The sequence below is a fragment of the Salmo salar genome, chromosome ssa04, assembly GCF_905237065.1.
Source record: "Salmo salar chromosome ssa04, Ssal_v3.1, whole genome shotgun sequence".
NCBI lineage: Eukaryota > Metazoa > Chordata > Actinopteri > Salmoniformes > Salmonidae > Salmo > Salmo salar.
In genome coordinates, this window is record NC_059445.1 from 6,690,433 (window position 1) to 6,710,404 (window position 19,972).

Sequence of the window (19,972 nt, forward strand, 5' to 3'; positions counted from 1 at the left end):
CCTTAATGTTGAGCACGGCGTCGAACCGTCCATCCCCCCCGGGTCAAAGTTGAACTGTCATCTGGATTGGAGGCGAAGACTAGGACAGGTCAAACCCAAACCGCCTTGGTTCAGGTGTAACCTGTGTCGGGTTAGTTTTACAGGTCTGAACCAACTGGATAACCACATCTGTGACGAGGAGAGACGGAGTCAGAGACACAGACAGTTACAGCAGAACGAGGATCACAATGAAGAAGTCAGAGCAGAGTTTGGTGTTGAAAGAAGAAAACGTGTTCCTGTCTTATAGACTACTTCTGCCAGTGTCTAGTAGTACACTCCATAGACACCAGCTTGTGTCAGGGAGTGCTGTAGCAGGAAAAACAGGTCTAGGACCAGTTGTTAAACCACAGCTTGTCAGGGCCGGGGAGTGCTTTAGCAGGGAATACAGGTCTAGGACCAGTTGTTAGAACGCAGCTTGTCAGCACCAGGGAGTGCTGTAGCAGCAAGAACAGGTCTAGGACCAGTTAGACTGCAGCTTGTGTCAGGGCCGGGGAGTGCTGTAGCAGGGAATACAGGTCTAGGAACTGTTAGAATGCAGCGTGTGTCCGGGTCAGCAGGAAGAACAAGTCCCAGGCCTGTTTTTATGATTGTAGCCAACCAGGGAGTGGGACAGCCTCTGACCTTGTTCCAAGCACCTGCAGTGAGGTTCACAACTTGTAGAGTCACAGCACCATCTACAGGCCAAACAGTGAAACAGCAACACCCTCTGTGACTAGTTTACATGCCTGTGGTATCATCCACAGCAACACCCATAGCCAGACCAGTAGCAGCAGTATAGTATCCAAACCCATAGTAACACTAGTAAATCCCTTAGCAAAACCTCTAGTGACAAGTCTCACCTGTAGCAGCACCAGTCACCTCCAGACCAGCAATGACATCACAACTATGGCAGCACCAGTAACTCCCAGGTGAAGACCAAATAGAAGCAAATGTTTTTTTTTTGTTAAATAAATTATATATAGAATAGGGACAGGGAGGGACCGTTTTAGTTGCAAAATGTTTTGCTACAGCGTTTAACTAATGAATTCACCCATGGCTACTCCTCCACGCTAACAGTTGGCTGAAGTAAACCCTGATGAGTGTCAATGAAAAGACCCATTGAAACATCTCTCTAAAACAAAGTTTACTGCCAAAAGCCATTGACAGTAAGAATGTACACAGTGATAAATGCTATTTGTATGACCATACAAACTGATCAGATATACTTCAAGTTCCTTTCATAAAGAACAGTCATTCTAACATGCAAACACAACCTTCTACAGGATGAAGAACTGATTATGTGGACACGTTTAGGATTACAAATGTGTTAGTTTACTATTCTAACATTTAAGACTTGGAACATTTGATTAAACAGTTAAGACTATAAAAGTTACACATGTTCAATTTCTTGTTAGGTGTACAGCTTTGACATAATCCACTGTGTATGTTAAGTCTGATTTCCTCCACAGAACCAATAAATCTTCATTTGTTTGTTTCAGCTGCAATATATTTCATATAGTGTTATTCTCAGAGAAGTAAATGAATCCTACAGACACTATGAAAATTCAACCTTGTTGGTTAACCAATTACGCATCTATAAAATTCTGAAATGTAAAAAATGAGTAGAGTTTTCCTAAAACTGAAATGAATAGTTTCAGAAGTAGGAGTCCCATCAGACTTCGGACGGTAAACTAGCTTAAACAGTAAAACATATTTTTTTACTTAAACAATACATGTGTACAGTAGTTATGCAAACAGTTCAAAGAATGATAAGGCACTAACCGAAAAGGGACTTCTCTCTGAATTTAGTTTCGATCTACATACTGAAAACACACAACAGTAACATGTTTAACAGTCCAACAATTTAACCAAGAAAGGAAAGTCTTTCGAGTTTCAGAGATTGAGTGATAGTCTTCACAAAGTCCATCTCATCAACTTGGAGAGAGAGAGAAGCCCCATAGTTAAATGTATTGAGTGACAGTCAGCAAGTTGTGTTCATCCTTTCAGACCGTTGTGTAACCCTGTGTGGTCGTGGTCAGACCGTTATGGTGCAGAAACAGCATCTGGTCAAGGCCCTCTGGAGGAATATTGGTTCTCTTCCTCTGTATCACCCCTCCTCCATCCTGCAGGAACATCTGGACGGCACTGCCTGCGACAGCCGGGGCAGCCAGGTAGGCGCGTGCCACTTTGGCCAGCAGGGGGAGCTGTCCTGATCTAGCCTTCCACCACTGTAAAGGCTCCACGCCCAGGGTGGCCCCCTTCTCTGCTCTGAAGACAGACAGCTCAATGTCCACTGTCTCTTCCACTGAGGGCTGCTTGTTCTGGGACTGGGAGCCGAATAGGTCCCCTAGAAGGAACTCCATGCCGGTCTGCTGGGAGGCGGGCTCCAGTTTCAGCTCCATGTTATCAGTCTCACTGTCGTCGTTCACAGAGCTACCGGTGGCTTCCTCGTCTGAATCACTCTCGGTTCTCTCTTTGAAACTGACCGGGGTGATCTCCTTCAGCCTTTTGCTTCTTCTCAGGACGTCTCCCTCCATATCTCCTGAGGATGAGGTGGTTGAGGAGGATCCCCTCTTCTTCCTCTTCTTGCCCCCTGGAGATGCTGCATCGGCCCTCCTCCGGTCCTCCTCTACGATCCGGACCGCTTCTTTCTTCAGCCAGGCGAAGGTGGTCGCCTGCTCCCTGACGTCCATGAAGCCCAGGCCGTGAAACTGGGGGTCGAGGGCGCACGCTACACACAACACCTGGTTGATCTGGGGGTCGTTGTACCGGCAGGAAAGGCCCCACCTTATCTTCTTTTTGAGTTCCTTCAAGATGGTGGAGTCGTTGCGATGGCGGGGGTGGGGGGCGAAATGTCGGTCGAGCAGGCCGGTGAGGATGGGCTTGACCAGCGAGAGCCTGGGGAACGGTTCCTTGGCCAGGGTACGGCACGCCACGTCAAGGGGTTTCAGCATGGAGGAGAGATCCTCCAACACCTTCCAGTCAGATCGCTTGGGAGGGACGGGTACCGATGAGTTGGAGCTGTCGGTGGTGTCAGAGTTAGCACAGGCAGCGGAAGTGGAGTTTGTGCCATGTTTGTCAGCGGTTTTCAAAGCGGCAGTCGCCCCTGAATCCAAGTCAGTGGGACTTCCTGTGTCTTGTCCAGTTTGGATCTCACTGTCTATTTGTTTTAGTGTCTCAGAGATCATGTTTTGATAGCGGAGGAGCGTCTTAACCACACTGTAAAGCCCATTCCAGCCTGGTTTCCCATAGGCCCAAGCCTTCAGCTCAGCCGTCTCCTGCTTCTGTAGGACTGAGATCAGTTTCCTGGCTGGGTGAAGAGTTACCATGTCTTTATCATGGAGGGAGAAGAGGCTGTAGAGAAGGTGTTGGAATACACTGAGGGTCTTTGAGATGATGGAATGACCCATGACTTCCTCTATGCAGCTCTGAACAGCTGTGAAGAAACAAGGTATGGGTGGAGAGTGGGACTCCTCGCTGGTGGAGTTGGCTCGTTCGATCGCTCGTTCCAGACCTGAGAGATCATCAGAGGATATGGAGTCCTCCATCTCCAGGAATGTGGTGGAGTTCGGGTGGTGGGGACGGGCACCTCCGCCAACCCCTTCTACAGTTCTCTCTCTCTTCTTCGGACCTACCTTCGTCTTTTCCATCTCGTCGCCCCCAAGCAGGATGAAAATGGGCTGAGAGATGTCCCACTCCTGAGCCATGGACCTCACTGTAGCCTCGACCATGCTCAGATCCATATCCCCAGTTCCTGTCTCACCCAGACGCTGCGTGGCCAAAGCCAGGTTATGGGAAGTGAAGTCAGCGTTGATGAAATGGGCCCAAACAGTGGCGTATCTCTCCTGGTCTCCCTGCCAGTCATGACACCACACGTCAGCACTAACAGCTACGTGGTGAGATACTTGGTTCTGGGTCTGTGAGCAGAAACGGGCAGCTTTTCTTGTTGAGGAGCTGGGTTTGAATTGAACTGGAATATTTGGCTTGGAAGTGTCATCCTCATTAAACCCAGTGCTGTTGGTCAGCAGCTTGGCCCAGTTCTTTCTTCCCTTGGTGTGGACATCCCTCAGCACCTCCTCCAGTAGAGAAGCTGAAGGAATCTCCTGGCAGGATGGCAGCAGGTTCTGGATCAGCTGCTTGAAGCCCTCCCCCTCCACTGTATCTGGGGGCAACAAGTCTTTGATGAGGAAGTTAGTGATGGCTGTGGTGGTTTGATTGGTCAGGAAGTTAGAGAGCGTTCTCTGTCCCGGTGTAGCGGTCAAACCCGCTGTTACAGTATCGGTCACTGCTGAACTGCCGTTCCCACTCCAAGTCCAGTCCTCATTACTGTAGTTGTTGGTGGTTCTGTGGGTTGAGGGGCTGCTAGAACGAGGTGCTCTGCCACCCGTACTGTGGTAAGGCCTGAAGCGTGAGGACGAAACCCAGGGCTTGTTGCCATCCTTGATGACGTCCCGGCGCTTCATATGGTGCATCTGGACCAGGTGGTTCTCCAGGTGGGTGACAGTAGCACTGTAGTCCACGTGTTGACCACACAGCTTGCACATGACTTTGTCCTTGTCCAGCGGCTGGCCGTTGGGGTCCGGCTCAAACCCAAAGAACTCCCATACGGGGCTGTTGGGCTGAGAGGGGCTCAACAGTATCTCAGCACCCTTTACAAAGTCGTACTTCACGGTTGTTGCCAGTCCCGTCTGATTGGTGTTTTGAGGTGGGTTGAGGACAGGGGTGGGGTCAGTGGTATCAGTCTGTAACCCGCTACTGACATCACTGATGACTGGCAGGGGGCTCCCTGATTGGCTGTTGTCTGACCAGCTGTAAGAGCCATTGATGTCTGGGAGACTGCTAGTTCCGCCCACTGGCACGACCTGGATGTCACGGAAGATTCGCAGTAGGATTTCCTTGTCCCCGAATTCACACTTGATGTTCTCACCTGTGAGTGACAGTAAGAGAGAGAATATTGTGTTTAATAACAGTGTTTGTGTGAGTCAAAATATAGGTAATGCTTTATTTTGCAGCTCCCTGATCAGCTACCTTTTACTACAAGATAACAACGTAATTCCATAATTATTACCCAAAAACATACTTCTCCGTCACATGGGATGAATACTAGGAAACTCCAATTGTTATCAAGTAATAAATAATATTATACCAGTTCATAGCACCTAATAACATTCATTCTGTTGCGCTAGAACTCCCAATCACAAAACGTACCTATCCCTAGACCCAGCATGGCAGCGTACTCCTGGCCAATCCAGACCTTGAGTTCTGTCCCCTCAGGGATGGGCTGGGAGACCCTGTAGAAGATCTGACCGCGGTACTGGAACACCGTCAGGTTGTGTTCTTCCTCGCAGGCAGCACACGCTACATACCTGAACAGGGATGGGAGGCATAACAATGCAGTGAAATTAACATTGCATAGCCAATGGAGCGGTTTCCCCAGACACAGATTAAGTCTAATCCTGGACTAAAAAGTATTCTCAATGGAGAATCTCCATTGATCTTGCTTTTTAGTCCAGGACTAGGCTTAATCTATGTCCTGGAAACAAGCCCTAAATGTATATCTTGACTATAGATGATATTCAAATAGATGAGATAAATATGAAGTAGGGATGTCTGTTTGGACATGAGAAACATAAATTACTAAATAAATGACATTGTTATATTCATTGGGTTAACTAATAAGATCACTAAAGGAATACATGTTGGAATTGAAAAAGGTTAAACAGATCGCTAACAACCTGAAAGACTAAATGCAGACATTGTTTCAAACATAACTTCTCACCTCATCCAGTTTGATTTGTTTTCATCCGAGGCATCTACGAAGTAGTAGGAATCATTTTCTTTGATCTGGGAACAAGAGAAGAGAATCAACTATTAGCTGATTTGTAGACCAAACTGACCACATTTGCATCTAGTTTACAGTGTTTATCTATCAAGACCATACTGAACAAAATGTAAACGCAACATGTGTTGGTCCCATGTTTCATGAGCTGAAATAAAAGATCCCAGAAATGTTCAATACTCACAAAAAGGTTATTTCTAAAAAAATGTGTTTACATCCCTGTTAGCATGCATTTCTCCTTTTTCAACATAATCCATCCAGCTGACAGGTCTGGCATATCAATAACCTAATTAAACAGCATGATCACTACACAGGTGCAGCTTGTGCTGGGGACAATTGTTATCAGATGTCTCAAGGTGATGGAGCGTGCAATTGGCATGCTGACTGCTGGAATGTCCAGCAGAGCTGTTGCCAGATAATTGAATGTTAATTTCTCTACCATAAGCCGCTTCCAACGTCATTTGGTTGCTGGATCGAATCCCCAAGCTGACAAGGTAAAACTCTGTCGTTCTGCCCCTGAACAAGGCAGTTAACCCACTGTTCCCCGGTAGGCCGTCATTGCAAATAAGAATTTGTTCGTGACTGACTTGCCTAGTTAAATAATTGTAAAAAAAAAAATACTATTCTGTTACACAGCTTCCATATTCTGTTACACAGCTTACAACGCTTTCAGAAAGTATTCACACCCGTTGTCATTTTCTAAAATGAATTTAAAATGGATTAAATGGAGATGTTGTCGTCACTGGCCTACACACAATACCCCATAATGTCAAAGTCGAATTATGTTTAGACATTTTTACAAATTAATATCAAATTAGAGCTGAACTGTCTTGAGTCAATACATATTCAACCTTATGGCAAGCCTACAATTCAGGAGTAAAAATGTGCTTAATAAGTCACATAATAAGCTGAATGGACTCACTGTGTGCAATAAGTGTTCAACATGATTTTTAAATGACTACCTCATCTCTGTACCCCACACATTAATATATGTAAGGTCCCTCATTCAAGCAGTGAATTTCAACCACCGATTCAACCACAAAGTCCAGGAAGATTTTCCAATGCCTCGCGACGGGCAACTATTGGTAAATAGGTTAAAATAAAAACAGCAGACATTGAATATCCCTTTGAGCATGGTGAAGTTATTAATTACACTTTGGATGGTGTATCAATACACCCAGTCACTACAAAGATATAGGCGTCCTTCTTAACTCAGTTACTGGAGAGGAAGGAAACCGCTCAGGGATTTCCCATGAGGCAAATGGTAACTTTAAAAACAAATACAGAGTTTAATGGCTGTGATAGAACACTGAGTATAGGAGAAAACTGAAGATGGATCAACAACATTGTAGTTACTCCACAATACTAACCTAATTGACAGAGTAAAAAGAATGACGCATGTACAGAATAAAAATATTCCAAAACATGCATCCTGTTTGCAACAAGGCACTAAAGTAATACTTCATAAAATGTGGCAAAGTAATTAACTTTTAGTCCTGAACACAACATGTTATGTTGGGGCAAATTCAATACAACACATTACTGAGTACCATTCTCCATATTTTATAGCAGGGAATTCATCCTGAGGGGTTGCAGTGGCTTGTGGGTCTGTGTACCCACGTTCATACACTCCCCACACACGTGAGCAAAACATTTTAACGTCCCCCAAACTGCAAAATCTATGGCAAGGCCTGAAAATAGTTGTCTAGCAATGATCAACAAACAATTTCACAGAGCTTGAAGAATTTTGAAAAAAAGTATGGGCAAATGTTGCACAATTCATGTGTGGAAAGCTTTTAGAGACTTACCCAGAAAGACTCTGCTGTAATCACTGCCAAATTTTCTTCTACTCAGGGGTGTGAATATTTCTGTATTTCATTTTCAATACATTGATAAAATGTCTAAAAACATGTTTTCACTTTGTCATTATGGGGTATTATTTGATTTCAAGCTATAACAACAAAATGTCGACTAAATCTAGGGGTATGAATACTTTATGAAGGCCATGAACATATTCTGTTACACAGCTTCCATATTGTAATAAAACCGGCAGGGAGTGTGGCTCGAACCCTCAACCTTCTGGCCAGAAGCCCAGCGTGCCATCGACTGTGCCACAAAAGCATGCTGAAGCAGCAGAGTAGATATCCGCGCTTATAAACCAGGTTCGCTTCAATATTCAGTTACACCGCTTACCTATTCTACACAGTGATTTAGTCAGGATGGTGGATCAGGCTAATATCCATCTGTCCATACTCACAGCCCAGGCTAATATCCATCTGTCCATACTGACAGCCCAGGCTAATAGCCATCTGTCCATACTGACAGCCCAGGCTAATAGCCATCTGTCCATACTGACAGCCCAGGCTAATAGCCATCTGTCCATACTGACAGCCCAGGCTAATAGCCATCTGTCCATACTGACAGCCCAGGCTAATATCCATCTGTCCATACTCACAGCCCAGGCTAATATCCATCTGTCCATACTCACAGCCCAGGCTAATATCCATCTGTCCATACTGACAGCCCAGGCTAATATCCATCTGTCCATACTGACAGCCCAGGCTAATATCCATCTGTCCATACTGACAGCCCAGGCTAATATCCATCTGTCCATACTGACAGCCCAGGCTAATATCCATCTGTCCATACTGACAGCCCAGGCTAATATCCATCTGTCCATACTGACAGCCCAGGCTAATATCCATCTGTCCATACTGACAGCCCAGGCTAATATCCATCTGTCCATACTGACAGCCCAGGCTAATATCCATCTGTCCATACTGACAGCCCAGGCTAATATCCATCTGTCCATACTGACAGCCCAGGCTAATATCCATCTGTCCATACTGACAGCCCAGGCTAATATCCATCTGCCCATACTGACAGCCCAGGCTAATATCCATCTGCCCATACTGACAGCCCAGGCTAATATCCATCTGTCCATACTCACAGCCCAGGCTAATATCCATCTGTCCATACTCACAGCCCAGGCTAATATCCATCTGTCCATACTCACAGCCCAGGCGTATTTGAGGCAACTCAGAGGGCCGCGGGTCAACTCTCCCACGAAGGGTCCAAACGTCCACCCCTGATGCAGTGACAGGGTCTTGGCAAACACCCCCGCCTCTTCCTCCTCCGCTGACCCCCCAGGCACAGGCCCACTGCCCCATCTCCGCAGGCTGAGGCATGGGGGGATGGAACCCACCGCACGGGGGTCACCGCCCTCCAACCATGGCTCACCGCAGACCACCGTGTCTGGGATGAAGTGAAGCAGTCTGTCATTACCGTGGCCACACGCCGAAGTTACCATGGCCACTGCCGAAGTTACCATGGCCACTGCCGAAGTTGCCTTGGGAACCGTTGTCGTTGTTGTAGTGTTGACTCTGTTCTGAACCTGGGTAGAGGTGGAGAGGGAATTAGGAGAATCTGCCTGGACTGTGGATGGAGGAAAATGCACACCGGAATTAGGCTGGCAGTAGGACACCTCTGTTCTCTTCCCCCAAATCTCAAGTATACATTTAAAATAAATAGAATATGAGTAAGCAGACTGCAGCCTCTTTCCCTCTCTTACACACACTAAGGGGGGGAAAATATATACAGTTAAATATAGAGATATTATTTGACGATATATCGCAATTTCTTTTCTTTTTTTACAATAGCGCAATATTTTTTTGAGCTAGTCAGTTGTACCTGCACCAAAACTCCAGTATTTTTTCTTCATAGCTTGTTCTCCATGTTTAAAAAAAATTATGAGCAAAACATCAGCGCTTATTTATTTCAGGACTTTCCATGACTGATCAAAACTCCTGTTCATGGCGCTCTCTTGCACCTTTGCAGCAGACAGTGAGCAATATGTTTGGACATTGAATCACAATATCAAATCGCAATACATATGGAATCGCAATACATATCATATTGGCACCTATGTATCGTGATAATATCGTATGGTGAGGTCCCTGTCAATTCCCAACACACACGGCGCAAATAACTTGCTTATTACACACCTGATGTCTCTGATTGACGCATGGAGGCTCCAACACCACCATACACGAGTTGATAAAACACATCAGGGTGGTGAACCCTTAAATGTGATCTCAGGTTGGTCGGGCTCCCAGTTTTGCACGGAACTATCCTTCCGCACAACCGACAAATGGCCTCGTCCTTATTTTCAGGCTCCCCTTTATCATTTGGTTTTACACCAAAATGAACCCAGACTGTGGATGTAGCTCTTTTCTTTGAGACAAGATCCATCGTTCAATGACTAAAATGTGCCAGTTAGCACAGTGACATAGGTTTACCTGGATACCTCGATATAGCCTAAAGATTAGGCCTACCGATGATGAAATCATAAACGGTTATCGATTTACACACAATAGTTACCAATTTAGAATGTTTACAGAATATACCGCGTCTGTATATTTTACTTAATTAATTGCCAACAAATTCAGCAACATATCCGACGAACAACAACTTAATGTGTACGATATCAGTGACCCTTAATGGCGATATCCGATACTTCTTTCGCATCGAGGATAGAGTTTGACTGACATCGCTGGATGACCAATCATATTCAGGCGTTTTGGTGCGTTAGCAAATCATCTTCAAGTATTGAGTTGTATATAATGCACATCATGCATGACAGCGAGTGAAAGAGAAAACAATCGACAATAATATGTCCCAAAAAAAGCATAGGCTACAATTCTAAAAACGTTTCAATGTAGACTCACCTGATGGCTCAAAATAGTACCCATGCCCAGACGTTGCCGATATAAACTCAGAAAATATATCAGGGTGTCGTAGTCGCAGGTGATGTCTTAGATTGCTCGTGTTTCCTCCTTTGACAAAAACAATCCTCCGGCATAACCGGCAAACCGCCTCATCAATATTCTGAGGCTCTCCTTTCTCGTTTGGTTTAAAACCAAAATGCACCCAAATTGCGGATTTGACTTTGGGTTTAGAGACAAGATCCATTCTCACGACCGACCATTATAATCTACGTGTAGCAGTAGCCTACACTCCGTTGAGGGCTGGTCCTTCAATCTGGGTGCGCTCGTTCTACTGACCGCCCAGTAACCTACCCCGGCGTGGCATGCGTGCACTCGATATACCGGGCTCAATTTTGCAACGGTCACCAAATGTACAGTTATTTAAAAAAAAAAAAAACGGAGAAAAATGTTTATACAAGTATGTAAATATCGAGTACTATGGATGGGCTGCATGGAAATGTAGGAAGACAACTCTACAGAGATTGTCGTGGTATACCACTGGCCTATGCGAAATGCACAGCATTGAAGTGAGTGAAATTGAGAGAGAAATCTACACTGGGTAATTTAGTCATGGGGAAAAACACATCGAAGCCTACAATTCTAAAACGTTTGAAATCTACATTCAAAGTTTGAATTCCTATGCCAGTGCAAATGACTTACAGCAGAGCAGACTCACATGATGGATCAGAGTAGTAGTATCCATTGCCAATAGAAACTCAGAAAAACAGTTGGATGTTTTAGATTACTCGTGTTTCCACGTTTGACACAAACAATCCGACATAACCTGCAAACGGCCTCATCAAGAGTATGAGGCTCTCCTTTGCCGTTTGGCTTAAAACCAAAATGCACCCAAACTGCGGCTTTGACTTCAGGTTTAGAGACAATACCCATTTTCACGGCTGACAATAGCCTATAATAATAATAACCAAGGAGTCCGCACGCTTCTCAGCCGAAACCGTTCGGAAGAGTTCGTGCTTATATTATGGCGACGTTTTGGACGTCGGCGATGGTTTTTCGGATGTTCGGGCACGCAAAACATTTTCTGGTGGCAAGGTGAAGTTCAGAGCCGAAGTCTATGTACACCCCTTCCTCGGTTATTGGTCAACAGTAGGACACTACAATAAGGTCTTTGTTGTCGTCCAACGAGAGACGACTCGTTTTCATACACTTTTTTTCATTGAAAAATACTGCACTATACATCTTAGTTAGATGTAAAAACATCAAAATGAATGACAGATTTCTTGAGTTATGTTAGATTCATGTCTGACTATTTTGAGGACGTACAGGTTACGGCGTCTCAAAATGGACAAACATTACTATTGCCGCTTTCTTCTCGGTTTTCAAGCGAAGGTCTTTTTTAAAAGACTATATGAGCGCACTCGTTCGGTTCAACTAGCCGAGTTTGGCTAGGCACCAGTTGAACTTCTTCTTCGGTGCGGTTTATAGGCGGTTGGCGACCAACGTTATGGTGCATTACAGCCACCTACTGTACTGGAGTGTGGGCCAGAGACAGGGAGAAACTAAATCCTACCTGCCAGTCCCGTTGCTCTTAAAAAATATATAAAATATTTGAGACTATATCTAATGACGTTCTACTCAATATACTCTTTAAACTAATTTCCTGTATCCCCTTCTCCCTCATACTAGATCTCATCCTCTCTCTCTTTCCCTCCAATAATGTCCACACTGTATCAATACATGCTCCACTGTCTCTGTTTCCTGGCAATACTCACATTTTCCTGTTGGAAGCTTTCCTATCACATGTAAGGTCTTATTCAACTGACTGTGTCCCACCCTTAATCTTGTAAATATAGCCTCCTCTCTTCTGTCCCTTCCTGCAGTTCTCCCTTCCCCAACTTTCCTCTGTACTTGAAATAAATGCCTGCCCTTAGTATCTCTATTCCACTGCTCCTGCCATTTCTCCACCATCACTGTCCGTATCAGGCTTTTGGCCTCTGCCTTGCTCATTGAAACTACATCAACATACCCACGACTTAGCCAGTACATCAACATCCCCACGACTTAGTGCTTGTTTAGCCAGTACATCAACATCCCCACGACTTAGTGCTTGTTTATCCAGTACATCAACTGCCTCGTTCCCCTCCACTCCCACATGAGCTGGGACCCATATAAATATGATCTGTTTACCCATTTGTTTACTCCTGCCATGGGTTTGTAGCATGTATCAAGACGTCTCTTAAACAAATCAGATGGATCAACACCCTCCCTGTCTTTCTGTAGTCTCTCCAACACTTCTAGATGAACTACTGGAGGTGGGAGTAGCCTTGGTGGATTTACAGTAATAGCTACCGTTGGACTAAACTCCCTTCCATTATTCTTCTTCTTATTTTATATTTTAATTTAACCTTTATTTATACATTCCCATCTCTTTTGCCTGGATATTACCCACCCACCCAAAGCTTGTGTTCTGTCTTCGCTCATATCCCTGTATTCGCTACATATCTATGTATTATAAACTCCACATTCGGTTTGAGCCATGTTTCCTGCACACAAATCACATCAGGCTTAGCTGGAATATCCACAATGAACTGCTTGAACTCCTGCCCATTAGCCAACAGGCTTGGAGCATCCCATTGTAGTATTACCACCATAACTAAGATCCAGTAATACATGACTCCACCCTCGGCTGATTGAGGTAATCTTGAACCTCTTCCCATGTCAACCCTGTCATACTCAGATGTTTCCCAGCAGCATCCACTATGAGCTTAATCTTCTCCGTTTTAGACTCTACTTCAGCAGTGCTATTGATAACTCCTGCTATGAACGTCACCGGCTTTCTCTTATCTATGTATACCATATCGCCACCCACCTGCCCCACAATCCCCGGTCTAGATGCTCCTACCCATCTCTCTCTTGAACCTTTATCTCTCTGGACCTGGACCACCCTCACTGCCTCCTCATATGACACCCTTCTCTCCACTCTCACTTGTTGCACCTCCACTGCCTTCTTCATAGCCTCACACCCACTATAAGCCACCCTATGAGCACCCCCACAGCTGCAGCACTTTGGGTTTACAGTGTCTCCCCACATTTCCCATACTCATGCTCCCCTCCACACCTGGCACATCTCTTTTTCTCTTTACAGGCTGTTGCCACATGCCCAAACCTCTGGCATTTATAACATCTTAAAGGCTTTGGTACATAAGCCCTCACATAATAACTCCTATACCCTATGGTTACTTTATTTGGCAGTACCTGGTCCTTGGAGTGTAACAGACTAGATGGGCTATCTACCCTAACTCCACCCCTTGTTGCTAGAATGCCTCCTCTCAAGTTGTCGCTTACCTCTTTATTACTAACACTCACAGGCACTCCTGTTATCACCCCTTTAATCCACTGCTTCCCTGCTTGGTCATTCCGGCTGCTCGACACCACCTTACACTTCCCTACTTGCTTCACTCAGAGCTTTTTCCCTCTGTGCCATGTCCTTACAGAACACCATCAAACTCCCATCTCTTAACACTTTAGCATTGACAACTTCCCCAATCAACAATTAATCACAGCCGTCAACCTTATCGGACTCATCGCCCCTACTCCCCCTTCCTCCCTAAACTTCAGAATCACTTTCTGCTCCTCCTCACCTCCATGCTTCCCTCACGTCTTATCTTGCCCTTCCTCTGCACTTTCTACCTCCGAACTGCCGCTACCCTCCATAGACCTCTCTCCCCCCTTCAAACCCCTACTCCCTTTCTCTCCCCTTCAAACCCCTACTCCCTTTCTCTTCTGCTTTATTTTTCTCTTTCTTACTCCCTCTTTTATTTGTACCACTATGCTCCATACTTGCTTCACTTTCTTCTCCATCACCTCTCTCCTACCGTCTCTGACCCAGTCACAGAACAGCTGTGCCGAACCGCCCCCACACTGAGTAACCTTGATGACAACTGATGATGACAGCTAGCTAAGACTTTGAAAGTAAGATGTTGACATCACAATTTTGGTTGAAGACAGAGAGAAAAATCAGCTGAACTGATGCCTTCATGGGTAGCATACACTCTGTGTGGATGCGCTTAAAGGGGTAGTTCACCCAAATTAAAAAATGACATATTGGGTTCCTTACCCTGTAAGCATTCTATGGACAAGGTGTGACAGCAATCTTTGGTTTAGTTTCCCTGGTACGGTTTCCTGGCCAAAATCTCATTCAAGACTTTGTGAAAAAAATGGCATTTATATCCTGGTACCAATATTAGCATTTTTAGCATCCAGTTTAGAATAAGGCTGTAACGTAACAAAATGTGGAAAAAGTCAAGGGGTCTGGCTTTCCGAATGCAATGTGTATATATATATATATATAAGTAACAATATATAATTCTCAAGTGATAGGCTAATATTGTCACCCATCAGACTATTCCTGATTTGATCTTGTCTTTACATACTAAATAATATATGTGTGAAATTAGTTTTGAATTAGAATGGACCATTATCATGCACCTGTCTCAAAACAGTGGCAGGGGAAAAACAAAACATGTCATCTATGCACTGAAATAGGAAATAGAGGACGCTTTTCCTGTGGTTCATTTTCATGCCAGCCAGGTAGGCTATACTCCTGTTGTAAAGAGAAGCAATGTGCTTAAAATTAGGAAAGTTGAGAAATATAGTAAGCCTAGCCTATTAAAGCTGATGGGATCATCCTCTTTTTAATAGAGACCATCACTGTTTTCTCACACAATTGCAAAGCCTGTAGAAATGTTGAGCAACATGAGCTCATGGGCTCATCAAGTGTTTTTTCTTAGATTTTCGATTACATTTGTATTGATGTCAGAGTGATTAGAGGGACAATAGAGTGCTGAGTACCAGGCAGTTAGCAAGTTTGGTAGGCCACTAATGACCATCAGCAGCATCAGAACTTGGAGAAGCCTAATTACCGTGACTAAACGGTCACATGGAATTTGACTGCCATCATGACTCGTGACCACCAGTGGGGCGGTAATATGGTCACCATAACAGCCCTAGTAACAAGCATTCATTGTTACATCCCTGTACTTACAGACTGCAATTACAACCAGTTGCATGTTGTTATTACAGTGTAACTATGAATTATTACAATTAATGACAATACTTGTTAGTGTAATCACATATATAATTATACTATAATATGGACCCCTTAAAATGAAGTATTACCAAGATTGCTATGTCACATGAATGGGTTTCCTGACGTGATAAATACTTCTCCATGCGCTGTGAGATCTGATAAGTTCGTAGTGTAACTGAAACAAAAAAACGTCACTTTTTCTTAATTAAATGGGTCAGGTGTTTATGAATTACTAGGCTACTTGTGAGGTTGATGAATCACTGTTCTCCATCAGATAAATATGTCCTAAAATGGTGGAGTGGTGTATACTACAGTATACAATTTAATTAGAAACTACTGACAAGAAAATGATCAACTAAATCACATGATGATGGTGCACCTTTATAAGTAGTCCATCCTAAATCAACTGATTTATCACACTAGCATAATGCAGCAGCCATCAGCATTATATTATCAGAGTATTGAGGCAGTGCTGGACAGATACCTTCATTTGTTAAGACACTCTTATTTATGTGTACTGTAGTGTAGTCTACAGTGATCATTACTGTTAGTCCAGTCCATGTTTTCATTATACTGATAACTACTGTAGTGTAGCCTACTAGTGAACATTACTGTAGTCCAGTCCATGTTTTCATTATACTGATAACTACTGAAGTGTAGCCTACTAGTGAACATTACTGTAGTCCAGTCCATGTTTTCATTATACTGATAACTACTGTAGTGTACCCTACTAGTTAACATTACTGTAGTCCAGTCCATGTTTTCATTATACTGATAACTACTGTAGTGTATCCTACTAGTTAACATTACTGTTAGTCCAGTCCATGTTTTCATTATACTGATAACTACTGTAGTGTATCCTACTAGTTAACATTACTGTGAGTCCAGTCCATGTTTTCATTATACTGATAACTGATGCACTAAGTTCCATTCCATGTTTTATTTATGCACTAGTTGGTCTACAGAGTTAGTGAACAACAATGTATCAATGTATCCCCACAATGCTTCATGAGCTATAGAGGCTATATAGTTATGAATATCTACCTTTTCCCCAGTAAAAATATCAACATAAACAATAAAAAGAAATGCAGAAAGTAAACATGTACATCAATATTTACAGAGGGATTGTTCACATCGATACACATTGATTCAGTAAAGGATATTCAATGACACCGTACCAGAGGAGGCTGGGGGTAGGAGCTATAGGAGGATGGACTCATTGTAATGGCATTCCAGCAATTACAATGAGCCCATCCTCCTATAGCTCAACCCACCAGCCTCCTCTGCACATACAGTTCTATGAAAATATACCATGACATGGGAGGGCTTCAGAGGTATAAAGCAGAGGGCTTTAAACAAGTCTATTTTGAGATAATGGGCTTGAAATGTAACTTGCCAACTGTTATTTAGCCACGTATATCACATGAATGGGGTTGCTGAAAACTCTTCTCCAGGTGTTGTGACATCAGATAATGTGCTCAACAAGACTGCAAAAACAGATGACCTGGAACACCGTCTTTCTCTCAACTTAAATGGGTCAGATGCTTAATGAATCACTAGTCTCCCATGACATGTTTCGTTATTCAATCTTATTAGGGCAGAACTTGTGTGATTGGTGGGAGTTCCAAAGACTGCCACTTGTGATTCCATCACCTGACCTATAAAACTGTGTGTAACCCTAAACCTACAACACTGTGTAACCCTAAACCTACAACACTGTCTAACCCTAAACCTACAACACTGTCTAACCCTAAACCTACAACACTGTCTAACCCTAAACCTACAACACTGTCTAACCCTAAACCTACAACACTGTCTAACCCTAAACCTACAACACTATGAGTAACATTAACTCTAAGCTTAAACCCAATCTTAACCAATTGTATCCCTAATAACCCTAACCTTTGGATCTGCCAGCTGAATATACACTTCCTATTAAGGTTTGTACTGACAGTGGTGAAATCTGATCCTAGATCTGTGGTTGGCAACTTCTCACCATCAATGGACTCTAAAACCATCATGTCATTATCTGTTCCTGAACTGATCATGTGGTTCTGTTTTTCTACCAGTGTTAAAGCACGGCCCTCATTCTACTGTCTGCACTAGTCATCTGCATCATCTTCATATCAATCTATAAAACTATTAAAGCCCGGCCCTCATTCTACTGTCTGCACTAGTCATCTGCATCATCTTCATATCAATCTATAAAACTATTAAAGCCCGGCCCTCATTCTACTGTCTGCACTAGTCATCTGCATCATCTTCATATAAATCTATAAAACTATTAAAGCCCGGCCCTCATTCTACTGTCTGCACTAGTCATCTGCATCATCTTCATATAAATCTATAAAACTATTAAAGCCCGGCCCTCATTCTACTGTCTGCACTAGTCATCTGCATCATCTTCATATAAATCTATAAAACTATTAAAGCACGGCCCTCATTCTACTGTCTGCACTAGTCATCTGCATCATCTTCATATTAATCTATAAAACTATTAAAGCCCGGCCCTCATTCTACTGTCTGCACTAGTCATCTGCATCATCTTCATATAAATCTATAAAACTATTAAAGCCCGGCCCTCATTCTACTGTCTGCACTAGTCATCTGCATCATCTTCATATTAATCTATAAAACTATTAAAGCACGGCCCTCATTCTACTGTCTGCACTAGTCATCTGCATCATCTTCATATAAATCTATAAAACTATTAAAGCACGGCCCTCATTCTACTGTCTGCACTAGTCATCTGCATCATCTTCATATTAATCTATAAAACTATTAAAGCCCGGCCCTCATTCTACTGTCTGCACTAGTCATCTGCATCATCTTCATATAAATCTATAAAACTATTAAAGCCCGGCCCTCATTCTACTGTCTGCACTAGTCATCTGCATCATCTTCATATTAATCTATAAAACTATTAAAGCCCGGCCCTCATTCTACTGTCTGCACTAGTCATCTGCATCATCTTCATATTAATCTATAAAACTATTAAAGCCCGGCCCTCATTCTACTGTCTGCACTAGTCATCTGCATCATCTTCATATAAATCTATAAAACTATTAAAGCCCGGCCCTCATTCTACTGTCTGCACTAGTCATCTGCATCATCTTCATATAAATCTATAAAACTATTAAAGCCCGGCCCTCATTCTACTGTCTGCACTAGTCATCTGCATCATCTTCATATTAATCTATAAAACTATTAAAGCACGGCCCTCATTCTACTGTCTGCACTAGTCATCTGCATCATCTTCATATTAATCTATAAAACTATTAAAGCCCGGCCCTCATTCTACTGTCTGCACTAGTCATCTGCATCATCTTCATATAAATCTATAAAACTATTAAAGCCCGGCCCTCATTCTACTGTCTGCACTAGTCATCTGCATCATCTTCATATAAATCTATAAAACTATTAAAGCACGGCCCTCATTCTACTGTCTGCACTAGTCATCTGCATCATCTTCATATTAATCTATAAAACTATTAAAGCCCGGCCCTCATTCTACTGTCTGCACTAGTCATCTGCATCATCTTCATATTAATCTATAAAACTATTAAAGCCCGGCCCTCATTCTACTGTCTGCACTAGTCATCTGCATCATCTTCATATTAATCTATAAAACTATTAAAGCCCGGCCCTCATTCTACTGTCTGCACTAGTCATCTGCATCATCTTCATATTAATCTATAAAACTATTAAAGCCCGGCCCTCATTCTACTGTCTGCACTAGTCATCTGCATCATCTTCATATTAATCTATAAAACTATTAAAGCCCGGCCCTCATTCTACTGTCTGCACTAGTCATCTGCATCATCTTCATATTAATCTATAAAACTATTAAAGCCCGGCCCTCATTCTACTGTCTGCACTAGTCATCTGCATCATCTTCATATTAATCTATAAAACTATTAAAGCCCGGCCCTCATTCTACTGTCTGCACTAGTCATCTGCATCATCTTCATATTAATCTATAAAACTATTAAAGCCCGGCCCTCATTCTACTGTCTGCACTAGTCATCTGCATCATCTTCATATAAATCTATAAAACTATTAAAGCACGGCCCTCATTCTACTGTCTGCACTAGTCATCTGCATCATCTTCATATTAATCTATAAAACTATTAAAGCCCGGCCCTCATTCTACTGTCTGCACTAGTCATCTGCATCATCTTCATATTAATCTATAAAACTATTAAAGCCCGGCCCTCATTCTACTGTCTGCACTAGTCATCTGCATCATCTTCATATAAATCTATAAAACTATTAAAGCCCGGCCCTCATTCTACTGTC

The 19,972-nt window shown here is 43.2% G+C and overlaps 1 protein-coding gene across 1 annotated transcript; it reads right to left on the minus strand.

The window, feature by feature from the left end:
- Nucleotides 1-1,147: 1,147 nt before the first annotated feature.
- LOC106610533 (uncharacterized) lies at nucleotides 1,148-9,150 on the minus strand. Its single transcript, XM_014209921.2, has 4 exons — nucleotides 8,874-9,150; nucleotides 5,798-5,862; nucleotides 5,227-5,384; nucleotides 1,148-4,945 (listed from the first exon to the last, which is right to left on the minus strand). Exons 2-4 carry the CDS (start codon nucleotides 5,800-5,802, stop codon nucleotides 2,022-2,024), a joined length of 3,087 nt encoding a protein of 1,028 aa, XP_014065396.2. The 5' UTR covers nucleotides 5,803-5,862; nucleotides 8,874-9,150; the 3' UTR covers nucleotides 1,148-2,021.
- Between the last annotated feature and the right edge of the window lie 10,822 nt (nucleotides 9,151-19,972).